Raw genomic sequence first — 12,989 nt, forward strand, 5'->3', positions numbered from 1 at the left:
TAAGAGACCAGGCAGATTTCAGTGGCTTTCATAAAGCAGGCTGAAGAAGACCCTGACTGCAAAGGGATGTATTCCAATCTGGGCAGAACTCCCTTGCCACATTACCTTCCTCTGAGGGTGATTAGTTATTTGTATTGTGGTAGCACCTAGACGCAGGATTCCAGTGCAACAGAATATAAACTGGTCCCTGACAATCCAAGTTAATATCTACATCTTGCTCTGTCTTTGGTGTCCCCCCTGTGGGGGTTGTTTGGAGTGGGGGGGCAGGGCTGGGGTGAGGAAATTAGGTGGTACTTTTCCCATGTTGCTCCCAAGCTGCCTCAAAACGCTGTGAGCTGTACACTTATTAGCCAAATGAGCTTGTATCTCACCCTTGGCCGCACTGCAGTGTGCCATGATGGCTTAGGAAACAGGAGGGGAGCAAAGGGAAGCCTGACTAGGCCCCGCACAGTGATCCAAGGAACACTGACAATTAAAGGCTTTCAGATTAATAACCCGGGATCAACTGGCTTATCTGGGCTCTGAGAAAACTGCCCGCTTTGCAGACACTGCTCTGCATCCTGGCGGAGCTCACCCATCAGAGTTCTCCTGTCCCACCCTAAGCTGTGTGCTGGCTCTGCTCCACCCAACGTGCCTTCCTCTGGCAGCAATATTGCTAGCCAGGTGGCATCCGGTGGGGCTGACTCTTGGCCCGGGGTGCCAGGCAGTTAGTGTGGCAAAAGGGGGGATCCAGCAGCCACCTAGCCGAGGCAAATATTGAAAGCTGGGCTCAATCAGGCACTGTGGCAAGTGAAAGGAGTTGGCTGAGAGCTCAGCTCGACATGGTGCTGGGCAGCCTCCATCCCCAATGAGCTTGGAGTGTGTCAGGATCAGGCCCTAGTGAAGTAGTCCTGGAGCATCAGCAGAACAAGGACGTCCTTCCCAGAGCTTCCAGCTTTGCTTCCGTGGGGATAAATAGCTGGTGCCTGCTGCTTCCCAGTAAGCATTTGGGATCCACCAGCCTGTCCTGAGCTAATGGCTCCTTCCCTGATGGCAAAGGCGTGAAGTGATTGTGTGAGGCTTTGGCAATGAAAATGGCAGGGACTGAGTGGGAAGAAAGGGAATGTTCTTGGGGATCTGCCAGCAGTTGGCTGGCCTGGACAGCCACCTTTGTGACTCTTAATAAAGCAAATGTTAATGCTTGTGCCTGGAGAGCTGGTGTGGGCTAGCTGGGTCCCCTCCTGAAAGCCTAAGAGGGGGTGGTGGGCTATTCAGGGGGCTGCAAGGCCACCTTTGCATTCCCCCCCCCTGCCCCAAAGGAACATTGGAACCTAGGCCTGTGGGAGTATCCCACATGAGAAGGGCTGTTTCTTGGCAGGGTTCATAATTTGGATGTGTCCAGAGATATGGGCCTAAATCTCTGTGAGCTTGAGTGCTGGTGTAGGGTATTTCAAAATAAAGGGTGTCTGGGCCAGGAGTCTGTAACCATAAGGGCCATCAAAGCAACTTAGAAACTTCATTACAACCTCTGATCTTGGGCATTCTCATCTGTGAGGATCACAAAGGCACTGGCTTTTCAGCAAGATGGCCACCTCTGCCACTGGGCTCAGCAAAATGGCTGCCTTTTTGTTTCAACTCTGATGTGGTAGGGGAACAAGGAGGAAACCACAGCCTCCAGCTGGTGCCAATGTAGGGGCCTACGTGACACTTATGCCTTTTGGAGGATTCACTCTCTCAGTCCCATTGCTTGAACATCTCAGTGAGGAGACTGGCTGGCTGGATTTGGCTGCTCTGAGGCTTCTGGGGACATTTGCTGGTGCTTCCAAATCAAGGCTTTGTGTCTCAGGTTCTGAGCACTGACAGTCCCCTTTGTTGCTCTTGGGTACAGGGAGATGAGAAGATCTGGGCCTTTCCATAGTGATCTAGGCCTCTGTCATCTCCAGACTGGATTATTATGTACTAGGAACTCTCTCTCTTCACATTGGTCTGACAAAGCCGTGGTCTGTTGACCTTCAGGGGTCATGGGATCCATCTGTTCCCTCAAGCACTTTCACTGGGACCAGAATTTGGCCCTAAATGCAAAGACCTGTTCATGCAGAAGTAGGAGTGTCAATGACAGCCTCTTCTGACAGTGGTGTGCTTCTCCTGCAGTAGAAATAGTCCCCCAGCGCATATGAGGTGTAAAGGTATGCATCAGGACTGCTTATTGAGGAGCACCTGTCTGTAGGAAATTACAGAACAGGTTTTTGACAGAGTAGACAGGCTTTGACAGAAGTTACAGTGGAACTAGATGACCTTCAAATCCAGCTAATCATTCATCTGCATTCCAGGTTCAAGGCGGGAGAAACCACAATAAATATTGTGGAAAGCTGCTGTCAGCGTGCTCTTGTTTACAAACACGCCTCTCACTATGGCACTGGTCCAGAGCAAAGAGCGGCCCCTGCTCAATCACTTTCACCACTTCTACAGTGCCTGGGCCTTTGTGGGAAGTGTCCCATCCTAACAGTGGCCTGTCTGACTGAGCAAGGGAGACCTGAGTTACTGTGGCACGTTTGAATAAAGCAGGGCCCATCTTTCTGTTCTGTTTGTGTACAGCACCTAGCAAGTGGGGTCCTGCTCCATGGCTGGGCTATTACACAAATAATTACTAATGGGCATGTCTAGGTACTGCAGGAGCATGGCTCAGAGTCCCTTTTCCAGGTGCCATGGGAAGCTTAGCTGTGTCTGTTGGAGACTCTTCATGTGAGCAGAGCTTTGAGAACCACCTTGTGCCATGAGAACTGCTCAGATACACTCCTGGTATCCAGCATGCTCCTCTACTATGGGCAGTGGGTGGTCCTCAGTGCTGGCTGCTCTGGATGTTTCTCTGAATCCTTTTGGTTGCTTTTCTGAGTCTGCTGCTTCCAGAGATCTGAACACTTAAGGGAAAAAACCATTTACCAAACTGTGGGGTGTGGTGTGGTGTGTTTTTTTTTTTTTTTTTTTTGAACCCAAAGCCTGTCTTCTACTTTGGGTTTACCTGTGTTACTCCAGATATTTTCATCCAGGTTAACCTTTATTGTAGATGAAGAGAGCAATAAAAATCGGGAACATGCCACAATAAAGTCTCCATGAGGAAACGCAGGGCCAATCTCGGCTGGGCCAGCCTGCACTGAATGAGACCTACATGGCCAGATTCTCCATTGCTCTCAGTAAAGAAGGGAGTTCTCTGTGGTTTTCATTGGGAGCAGAGTAACTTTGAAAATCTGGCACTTCATTTAGGTACCTAAATGGGAACTGGGCTCTTCTGCAAATCTGGCCCAAAGTGGCTGCCAGGCTTTTCAGGCAGCAGAGGCCTCAGACGTAATAGTTACGTAGCTAAATCCATCTGTGGTGGAGATTTGATTTCAGGCCAGAGGTTCAGGCTGGATTTAATTTTATCCCGAATGGTGGCCTCATTGTTACTAGGCATAAGAACTCTGCTCCACAGAGGAAAAACACATGTTAGAAGCAGAAAACGAGCCCCCTGGAATGTGTAGTCTGATTTCCAGTAACATATGGACCCTGTGGATTTTGTTTTGTGCTCCCATTGGCATTAGAGTGGAATGAAAACCTTGGCAGTTTGATCTGTCCCAGATTTTGTGGTCTGGGATTGAATGAATTCGCTTTCTTCTTTGGAAGAAACCACTTTACTGACCGCTTGTGAAAGGCTATAATTCTCGGCCGTGAGAAGGCAGAAAGAAATGTGAGTAATAAGCTGTCTCCCAGGGTGACTTTCAGATCGCAGTTGGCACTAGAAGTAAAGGGCCATGCTCTGGTGCCCACTGATTTCCTGATGCCACAGAAATCTCTCTGCCACCACAGGGGTCTAGCCCACAGATGGGGCCACTCAATATGCTTTTTGCCAACGAGGCCACGAAGTCATGAAGTGTCTTGCGGCCATGGAAAGAAAGGACATGAAAATTACAAGGGAGGCAACAAGTCGGCTGGGTGGAACAGGTACCTGCCATGGAGGCAGTCTCGTTAATGTAGCCCTCGCAGAAAATAAAATGAAAATCAGTCATAGAATCGTAGAATACAAGGGTTGGAAGGGACCTCAGGAGGTCATCTAGACCAACCCCCTGCTCAAAGCAGGACCAAGCCCCATTTTTTGCCCCAGATCCCTAAATGGCCTCCTCAAGGATTGAACTTGCAACCCTGGGTTTAGCAGGCCAATGCTCAAACCACTGAGGGATCCCTCCCCCCCTTTTAGTGTCTATGCCCTGCCAGCACCAGGCTGGGGAATCCCGCAGAAATGTTCTCTGGTGCCTCTCCTGTAAATGAATATCCCTCTTTGCGTCAAAATAACCACAAAGCAAACGGCCAAGCCTGTTAGTGGTTTAACGGGCACGTGGTTTGTTGCTTTAAGTCGGCCCTGGGTGGGAAACATGACGGTGGGAGGGCGGGTGGCTGGTGGCAGGCGGGCAGCAAGCTTGTTTCCCTTAATGCTTTTGTTTTGGCAGCTTCACAGGGTCACCTCCTGAGAAGGGAAATCTGTGCCTCCGCTAAAAATAAGAAAGCAAAAAAAAATATTTCAAAGCAAATGCCTAGAGACGGCTCGGGGCAATGCGGGACTCAGGGTCTGAGGCACCAGCCAGGCTCGCTCAGACCTAGGGCTCTGCTCTGGGCCCATAGGATCATGGAATCTCGGGGTTGGAAGGGACCTCAGGAGGTTCTAGTCCAACCCCCTGCTCAAAGCAGGACCAATACCCAACTAAATCATCCCAGCCAGGGCTTTGTCAAGCCTGACCTTGAAAACCTCTAAGGAAGGAGATTCCACCACCTCCCTAGGTAACCCATTCCAGTGTTTCACCACTCTCCTAGTGAAAAAGTTTTTCCTAATATCCAACCTAAACCTCCCCCACTGCAACTTGAGACTATTACTCCTTGTTCTGTCATCTGCTACCACTGAGAACAGTCTAGGTCCATCCTCTTCGGAACCCCCTTTCAGGTAGTTGAAAGCAGCTATCAAATCCCCCCTTATTCTTCTCTTCCGCAGACTAAACAATCCCAGGTCCCTCAGCCTCTCCTCATATGTCATGTGTTCCAGCCCCCTGATCATTTCCGTTGCCCAAAACTGGACACAATACTCCAGATGAGGCCTCACCAGTGCCAAATAGAGGGGAATAATTTCCTCGATCTACCAGCAATGCTTCTACTAATGCAGCCCAATATGCCATTAGCCTTCTTGGCAACAAGGGCACACTGCTGGCTCATATCCAGCTTCTCGTCCACTGTAACCCCTAGGTCCTTTTCTGCAGACCTGCCAATTAGCCGCTCAGTCCCAAGTCTATGGCAGTGCATGGGATTTTTTCCATCCTAAGGGCAGGACTCTGCACTTGTCTTTGTTGAACCTCATCAGATTTTTTTTGGCCCAATCCTGCAATTTGTCTAGGTCACTCTGGACACTATCCCTACCTTCAGTTTAGTGTCATCTGCAAACTTGTTGAGAGTGCAGTCCATCCCTCATCCAGATCATTAATGAAGATGTTGAACAAAACTGGTCCTACGACCAACCTCTGGGGCACTCCGCTTGATACTGGCTGCCAACTATACAGTGAGCCCTTGATCACTACCTGTTGAGCCCAACAATCTAGCCAGCTTTCTATCCACCTTATTTATTCATCCAATCCATACTTCTTGAACTTGCTGGCAAGAATACTGTGGGAGACCATATCAAAAGTTTTGCTAAAGGTATATCACATCCACCACTTTCCCCATATCCACAAAGCCAGCTATCTCATCATAGAAGGCATGGTCAGGCATGCCCTTGGTGAATCCATGTTGACTGTTCCTGATCACCTTCCTCTCCTCCAAGTGCCTCAAAATGGATTCCTTGAGGCTCCATGATTTTTATTCCAAGGACTGAAGTGAGGCTGACTGATTTTATAGTTCCTCAGATTCTTTCTTCCCTTTTTTAGAGATGGGCACTATATTTGCCTTTTTCCAATTGTCTGGCACCTCCCCCGATTGCCATGAGTTTTCAAAGATAATGGCCAAGGGCTCTGCAATCGCATCAACCAACTCCCTCAGCACCCTTGGATGCATCTGATCTGGACCCCTGGACTTGTGCATGTCCAGCTTTTCTAAATAGTCCTTAACCTGTTCTTTCACCACTGAGGGCTGCTAATCTCCTTCCCATGCTGTGTTGCCCAGTGCAGCAGTCTGGGAGCTGACCTTGACTGTGAAGACCAAGGCAAAAAAAGCATTGAGTACTTCAGCTTTTTCCACATCATCTGTCACTAGGTTGCCTCCCCCATCGACGAAGGGTCCCACACTTTCCCTGACCACTTTCTTGTTGCTAACATACCTGTAGAAGCCCTTCTTGTTCCCCTTCACATCCCTGGAAGGGTTGGCCCCATCTCCAACATCAACACAAGGGGCTGATTCTGCTCTCACACCAGTGTGAATCCATTGATTTAATGGAAACATGCCTGATACTCACCAGGAGTGAGGGGAGACTCGGGCCCTTTGTCTCTGTGTAGATGCTGTTGGCATCTGTTGAGTGCAGGGGGAGGACACCATGCTGTGAGTCTGTCTGCACTACATGTGGGAGGGGTGACTGCAGCGTGTGTGGACGCGCAGGCTAGGTCGGGTAACAGCAGTAGAACTCCAGAGTACAAGTGGGAGCCGTTTGAGATGTACCAAGTCACCCCATGCTGCCCTCTGGGCTCTTGCGACTTCACTGGTATCGTTACTTGAGCTGGCATTGATCTAGCTGGTACCACCCAGCCAGTGCAGTGGGGCTGGCTCCTGCAGCAGGGCTCCCTGCAGGGGTCCTGCCTGGCCGTACCCCACTTCCAGAGACTTATGTCCTTTCTGCTCTGCTTGCAGGACTTGCTCAGCGCCAGCTAGGGTTGCCAACTGTCTAATACAAACCAAAACACCCTTGCCCTTCCCTGAGGCCCCACCCTTGCCCTACCCCTTCTCCAAGGCCTAGCCCCGCTCACTCCATCCCCTCTCCCTCACCCTCACTTACTGTCACCAGTGCAGGAGGGGGTGTGGGCTCTAGCCAAGGGGTTTGAAGTGTGGGAGGAGGCTCCAGGCTGAGCCTGGGCACAGAGGTCCAGGAGGGGGGATTGGGGTGCTACTCTGGGAGGGAGTTTTGGGTGCTGGAGGGGGCTCGGAGCTGGCGCAGGGGGTTGGGGTGCAGGCTCCAGCCAGGAGGTGCTTACTACAAGTGGCTCCCGGTCGGCAGCATAGTGGGGCTAAGGCAGGCTCCCTGCCTGCCCTGGCCTCGCGTCACTCCTGGAAGAGGCTGGCATGTCCCTGTGGTGCCTGGGAGGGTGGTGGGGCAGGAGGCTCGGCATACGACCTGCACCTGCAAGTGCTGCCCCTGCAGCTCCTATTGGCTGTAGTTCCCAGCCAATGGGAGCTGCAGAGGCAGTGCGCAGAGCTTGTTGCTCCCTCCCCCAGGGGACTGGATGACCTCCTGAGGTCCCTTCTAAACCTGATATTCTATGATTGACTCCCACCCCCCATTCCCAGAACCAGGAGGCAATTCACAGTTCAGTCTCTGGGTCTCACACTCAATTCAGAACCAAATCCAGCCTGTCTCCTCCGCACAGTGAAGGGCCACGAGCCAGGGCTGGGGTTTGGCCTCTGATTCAGAGGTACCCTTGTTTGCTTTACAAATCTGGCCCTTAAAGACTTGCCCAAGGCCCCCAGTCTGGCAGCAGGCCTGCGGCAGACTGAGGGTGGAACCCAGCTGGGCTGGCCCAGGGCTCTGCTCTCACCCAGTGTCTTTAACAGACTCCACTCAGTTCTGCTTTCAGCTGCATCTGTGCATCCTGGGTAGGGCACTTCTTCCCCCCCGGACCGGGTGCTACAGAATGTCTCCCCCTTGTCAGGAGGACACCAGGATCTGTGTCCAAGCCAGTGAATTATTTTCCCACCCCCTCCTTGGCTGTTACTCTCTCATTTCATCTCTCTCTCACCGGGGACGTGATGCCCTCCCCTCCCTTGGGACCCGTGGGACGGGGATGTGAACGGGCGACTGTAATGGCAGGCAGCACATGCTGTTCCCGGCCCTGGCTGGTAGAGGCAGTAATGGGGCTTTGCAGCCGGCGTTTGCTCGGGCCAGCGGCGCTCTCTGTGCGGCCACCAAGGAGTTTTTGCATGGAGTCCAGGAATAATTTCTAATAAAGCCCAAGCCTTGCAGCGAGCCATGTCCCCCTTCCAGGTCACAGCTGGCTGGCACCTTGCAACAAGCATCTGCTGTGGTCACTGTAAGTGACCTGGGTGTCTTGTGAGCAACAGCCAGAGGTCGTGGTAAGCTGGATGCTCTGGGCCAGGCTACTGGGTTCGTTAGCTAGTGCTGGTCTCTCCGCATTCATGTCAGGAACCCATTGAGTACAAGGGCCATTCAGACCAGTCAGTCCAAATATTTAAATATTCAGAAGGCTAAAGTCTAGGCTTGTGATTCAGCCTTCCCCACCAGTCAGGAAAATCCCGGGTCCTGCTTTCCTGTGGCAGATCTAGGACAGACAGGTTCGCTGATGATCCATTCCTCTAATGATGATTTTTGCAAGAATGGGGGAGAAAGAGACTAGGTGCCGTCACACCTTTGCCAGCTAATCTGCAGACAGTGGTTTGGTGCATTTTCCTGTTCTGCCCGCCTGTGCCCACTGGACAAGCTGCTGGTGTCCGTTCTTAGTTCAACAATTGCATCTAGGAGTGTTAAGTCCCAAGGGCTGTAAAATTCACATGACAGCGGATGGCATTTTAGCAGCCGTCTTAATCCTGGTGACCCTGTGAGTAGGGCTCTGAGGTGCTCTGATTAATGTATGACAGATAGGGGGGCAGATTCTCAGCTGCTGTAAATTGATCGCGGTGCTACACTGAGGTCTAGCCCAGTAACTGATTAAACCTTACCCTCTCCATCCAGGGAAGTAGGCCAGTATCATCTGCTCCATTTTATAGATTATGACCGGGGGGGGAACTGATGCACAGGGAGTTGAAGTGACTTGGTCCAGGTCACAGAGCTGGAATCCCAAGAGTTCTTGGCCTCCTGATCCCTCCACTAAACTATGCTGCATCCCGGTGAGACTGCAAGCATGTCTCTGTCCATATACTGACAGAGAGCAGAACCCTGAGACAGGAACAGAGAGGGAACTGAAAACCGGTGTCCGGTTAACCAAAGGGTTAACATGCTTGATCGCTGAAATACTCTGGTGTGGCTGAATGGAAACTGGGTTCTTTTTTTGTGCCCTGCCCTAGGTGATCATGGGAGGTGGCCGGAAATACATGTTCCCAAAGAACACCAGTGATGTGGAATACCGGGATGATGACAAGTACAGGGGCACTCGTCTGGATGGCAAAAACCTCATTGATGTCTGGAGAGATAAGAAACCTAAAGACAAGGTAAAGGGGAGGGAGGGAGATGTCTGGGGAGAGGATCAAGGCCAGAGGGGCTGCAGTTTTAAAGATTCTTTACTCGGGGATCTCTGGTTCAAGCTCATGTCCAAAGATAGGGAAATAATCCTGCTGATGTAGCACTTCCTTTGTTCAAAACCCTCAGTCAGTAACTAACCTCCACAGCCCCTGCCAGGAATGGGGAGTGTTTACAGTTCTGTCTGGCACCTTCCATCCAAATGAGGAGCTGTGTCCTACAGATATCAACTGGGAGGCAGATGGGGAAACCGAGGCAGACAGGCGCTGAGTCTCACCCAGGATCATACAGTGAGTCAGCAGTGCAGCCAGGATTACAGCTTGGGAGCGCCTGGCCCACCGTTGAGGGTCCTTCAGGATGAAAGGTGCTCTAAGAAACTGCTATCTGGACACCCAGGGCACGAACGAAAGAAAGGAACGTTCCTGAGTTTCAGCATAAAAGTACTTCTCTTTAGAGTTCGCAGTGTTGCTGTGGTGGTGTCCGTCCCAGAATATTAGAGAGGCCAGGTGGGTGAGGGGAGATCTTCTATTGGACAACTTCTGTTTTATTGTTTTGTTCTGGTTTGTTGGGCCAATAAAAATTATTACCTCACCCACCTGGTATCTCTTTAGAGTAACACAGATGAGCCCAGCTGCCTTTGACCTTTCTTGGCCAGAGACTTTGTCCCATCGGCACTTTGCTGTCTCTCTAGAGATCTGTGTGGCTGTCAGAACCATAGTATCTTTGCTGCTGGAATATCGATGCGGGGCTGTTGATTACAAAGAGGGCTGTTGCCAGCTTCCACCCAGTTTTTCCAGTCACCCCTCTTACCCAGGCTTGGAGCTAATCTTTGCAGAAGACCCTAGATGCCTGTATGGTTTTGTTTTATATTCCAGAAGTCCTGAAGTCAAGACCCCACTGAACAAACACACAGGAAGAGCTTGCAGACTAAATAGCTAAGACAAATAAAGGGTGGGAGGGGGTGAAGCCACTTGCTAAGCTCACTCAGTAGAGGTTGGTATAGAACCCAGGCCTCTGAAGCCAGTGTCCTAGCCACTGGACCAACCTGCCTCTCTTTGTATGCTCCACTGCCTAACTAGATAGTATCCCCAGTGCTGAAAGACGACTTTGTCCTAATACAGCCTCCCAAGCAGATGTCGTGGCAAACCCAGTTCTGAACTGTTGTCTGGAATTTCCTGCACGTGCTGTACTGGGATTGAGAGCTCTGTCTCAAAATCTATCACTTCTCTGTGTGCAGCTTGTCTACACCTTAAACACTATAGCGGCACAGACCCTCTATGCTGACAGGAGGGGTTCTCCCGTCAGTGCAGGTAATCCACCTCCCCAAGAGGCAGTAGCTAGGTCAACATTCGTCCACTGACTTAGCACTGTCCACACAGGGACTTGGGTCAGCTTAACTGCATTGCTTAGGGGTGTGGATTTTTCACACTCTGTGCAATGTAGTTAAGAGGACTTAATTTTCTAGTGTAGACCAGGCCTGCTTAGATGGGGATGCTGGGGGATGAGGGAGAGAGACTGGAAATTATGGTGGATGAATGCCTGAAGACAGCAGTGAGCCCTGGTGGTCTGAACAGCTTTGATGTTGATGGAATTTAGATTTCTAACTGGCTTCAGTTTTAAGTGCCCACATTGCATCCACTGAGAGTGAAAACAGGAGTCGGCAGAGGACAAATGGGGCTGGTTATTCCAGTCTAAGGGATGATAATTGTGTGCGGGAAAACTCTCTGAAAATCCCCAGACCCTCTGGAGGGACCTTTTGAAATTAGCCCTGCAGCAGCCTTAGGGAGCTCTGCAAACACACCAGCTCACTCCCTGATCCAAGCCTGAGCCCTGAACTCCTCAGAGGAAGGAACAAAGGAAAATTCTTTATCCAATGGAAACTGCTTTTCTCTTCCATTGATTATGATTTAGCTGGGATATAAACCACTGGGAACATTTGAGTTTTACTAAGACCAGCTGGTGTATCCTGGCCTCCCTCAGACTCAAAGGGAGTCTGTTTCTTCTGCTGCTTGTGCCCCAAAGGGGAGGTTCCATGTTAGTGGCACTGGTGCTGCCTGGCTATTTAGGAGCAGGCAGTCACTCTTCTGGGGTATCTTGGCTAGCAGAGGGCATCTGGGTGAGGAAGGGGGCTAGCAGTCCGGCTGCAATGGCTAGAGCTAGGAGAGCAGGATTGGCCCCAGGCATGTTTAAAATCCCTCTGTGAAGTCAAGCGGAAGGAACTTTCTCTTCCCTCGGCGTGGTGGGAGCAGCCATAAAGCATGCTGTGTCTGGAGAAGGTTGAGCTGGCCTGAATCTTGGCATGACCCAAACTGGAGCCTTGCCTGATGGTCAAAGTTTGGGTGACATTTGTCTCCTTTTCCCCCATGCTGCTCAGTACTGGCTTTGGCCAGGACCAGCCCTGAAACCTGCCTTATGTAAGAGGCTTAGCTCAGGGTATTTCTGGCTCAGCCCAAACCAGGATATCTCATGGCAAAGCCTCCCTAGGCCAAGGCACACAGGAGAAGCATCTAAACTGAATGGAACCTTGTCAAAACTGAATCCCCATTCTGGCACTTCGAGTGCAGAAGGTGGGGGCCTGCAAGGAGTCTAAAAATTAATACTGTCTGCTCCAGGCTTGTATTAAACTCCCAAGGTTACAGCTTTTCTCTGACTTTGGCTTGGTTATCACTGCCACCACCCAAATGCAAAAAAAACCCCAAACCTTTGGACCCAGGAAGGAACACTTGGGAATTCCTCCCTGTGGGGTACCCTTGAGCCCTTTCACCCCTTCCCCCCTGGGGAAGAGTTGAGAAAGAGAAAAAGGAAATTAGCTGTTGCTACCAGCTAATCAAACAACATGCACAAACCTCTTAGGACACCAAAAATCCAATCCTGCTCTTAAAGGTAATTTTTTTTAAAAAACAAAAAGGAAAAAAATACACCTGGAACCCAAACTAGCTTTCTTGGGGGTTCAGCTTAAAACTTGCAAGCAAACAAAAGCATCAGGGGTTTGCACAGAGGAGATCCACAAGCCAAAATAAGAAAGAAACCTGATTGTGTCTGTCTAAATATTTCCTATCCAAATCATTTCTTCTTTTTCATATCTGGTTCAAACCTTACACAGCATTGCTGGTCCATGTCCCTCCAGCCCAGAGAACAACAAAGGGAAAGTTTTCTTTCCCAATTCTAAAAGTTCTAGCCTTCCCATTGGCTCTTTTGGTCAGGTGCCCACTCATTTCATGTTACCTGTGGGCTTGTTAACCCTGTACAGGTAAAGCAAGCAGAGAACAGACATCAAGAGGGATTTTACAACTGGCTGGCTGGGTGTTCATAAAAGGGAGCTCTCCTCCTCTCTCCCCCCCCCCTCCCGCCAACGCACTTCATTTTATCACAAACCTTCAGACCTTTGAGGGTCTCCCCATCATTTAGTGTCTGAGGCTGAGATGTGGGTGGAAGGGAAGGAGACACATGGATTTGTTTGCTCATGGCAGCTCCTATAAGCAACATGATGGTCAGCACAGGTACTGGGGGCCACCCACCTGGATCTGGTTTCAGGATCTGGACCAGAAGTCCCTCTCTCTACAGCACTGGCAAATCTATGGGCATTGTTGCTATCAACCCT

At 50.5% G+C, this 12,989-nt stretch overlaps 1 protein-coding gene across 4 annotated transcripts in view; it reads left to right on the forward strand.

The window, feature by feature from the left end:
• Nucleotides 1–12,989, forward strand: part of ALPL (alkaline phosphatase, biomineralization associated) — an 86,704-nt gene that overhangs the window by 57,075 nt on the left and 16,640 nt on the right. For all 4 annotated transcript variants that reach the window (XM_073316617.1, XM_073316618.1, XM_073316620.1 and 1 more), the window contains one exon: nt 9,217–9,360. In XM_073316617.1, the coding sequence (XP_073172718.1) occupies nt 9,217–9,360 (144 nt within the window). The remainder of the gene's footprint in view (nt 1–9,216; nt 9,361–12,989) is intronic.

Source organism: Lepidochelys kempii, chromosome 18 (genome assembly GCF_965140265.1).
Source record: "Lepidochelys kempii isolate rLepKem1 chromosome 18, rLepKem1.hap2, whole genome shotgun sequence".
Taxonomy (NCBI): Eukaryota; Metazoa; Chordata; order Testudines; family Cheloniidae; genus Lepidochelys; species Lepidochelys kempii.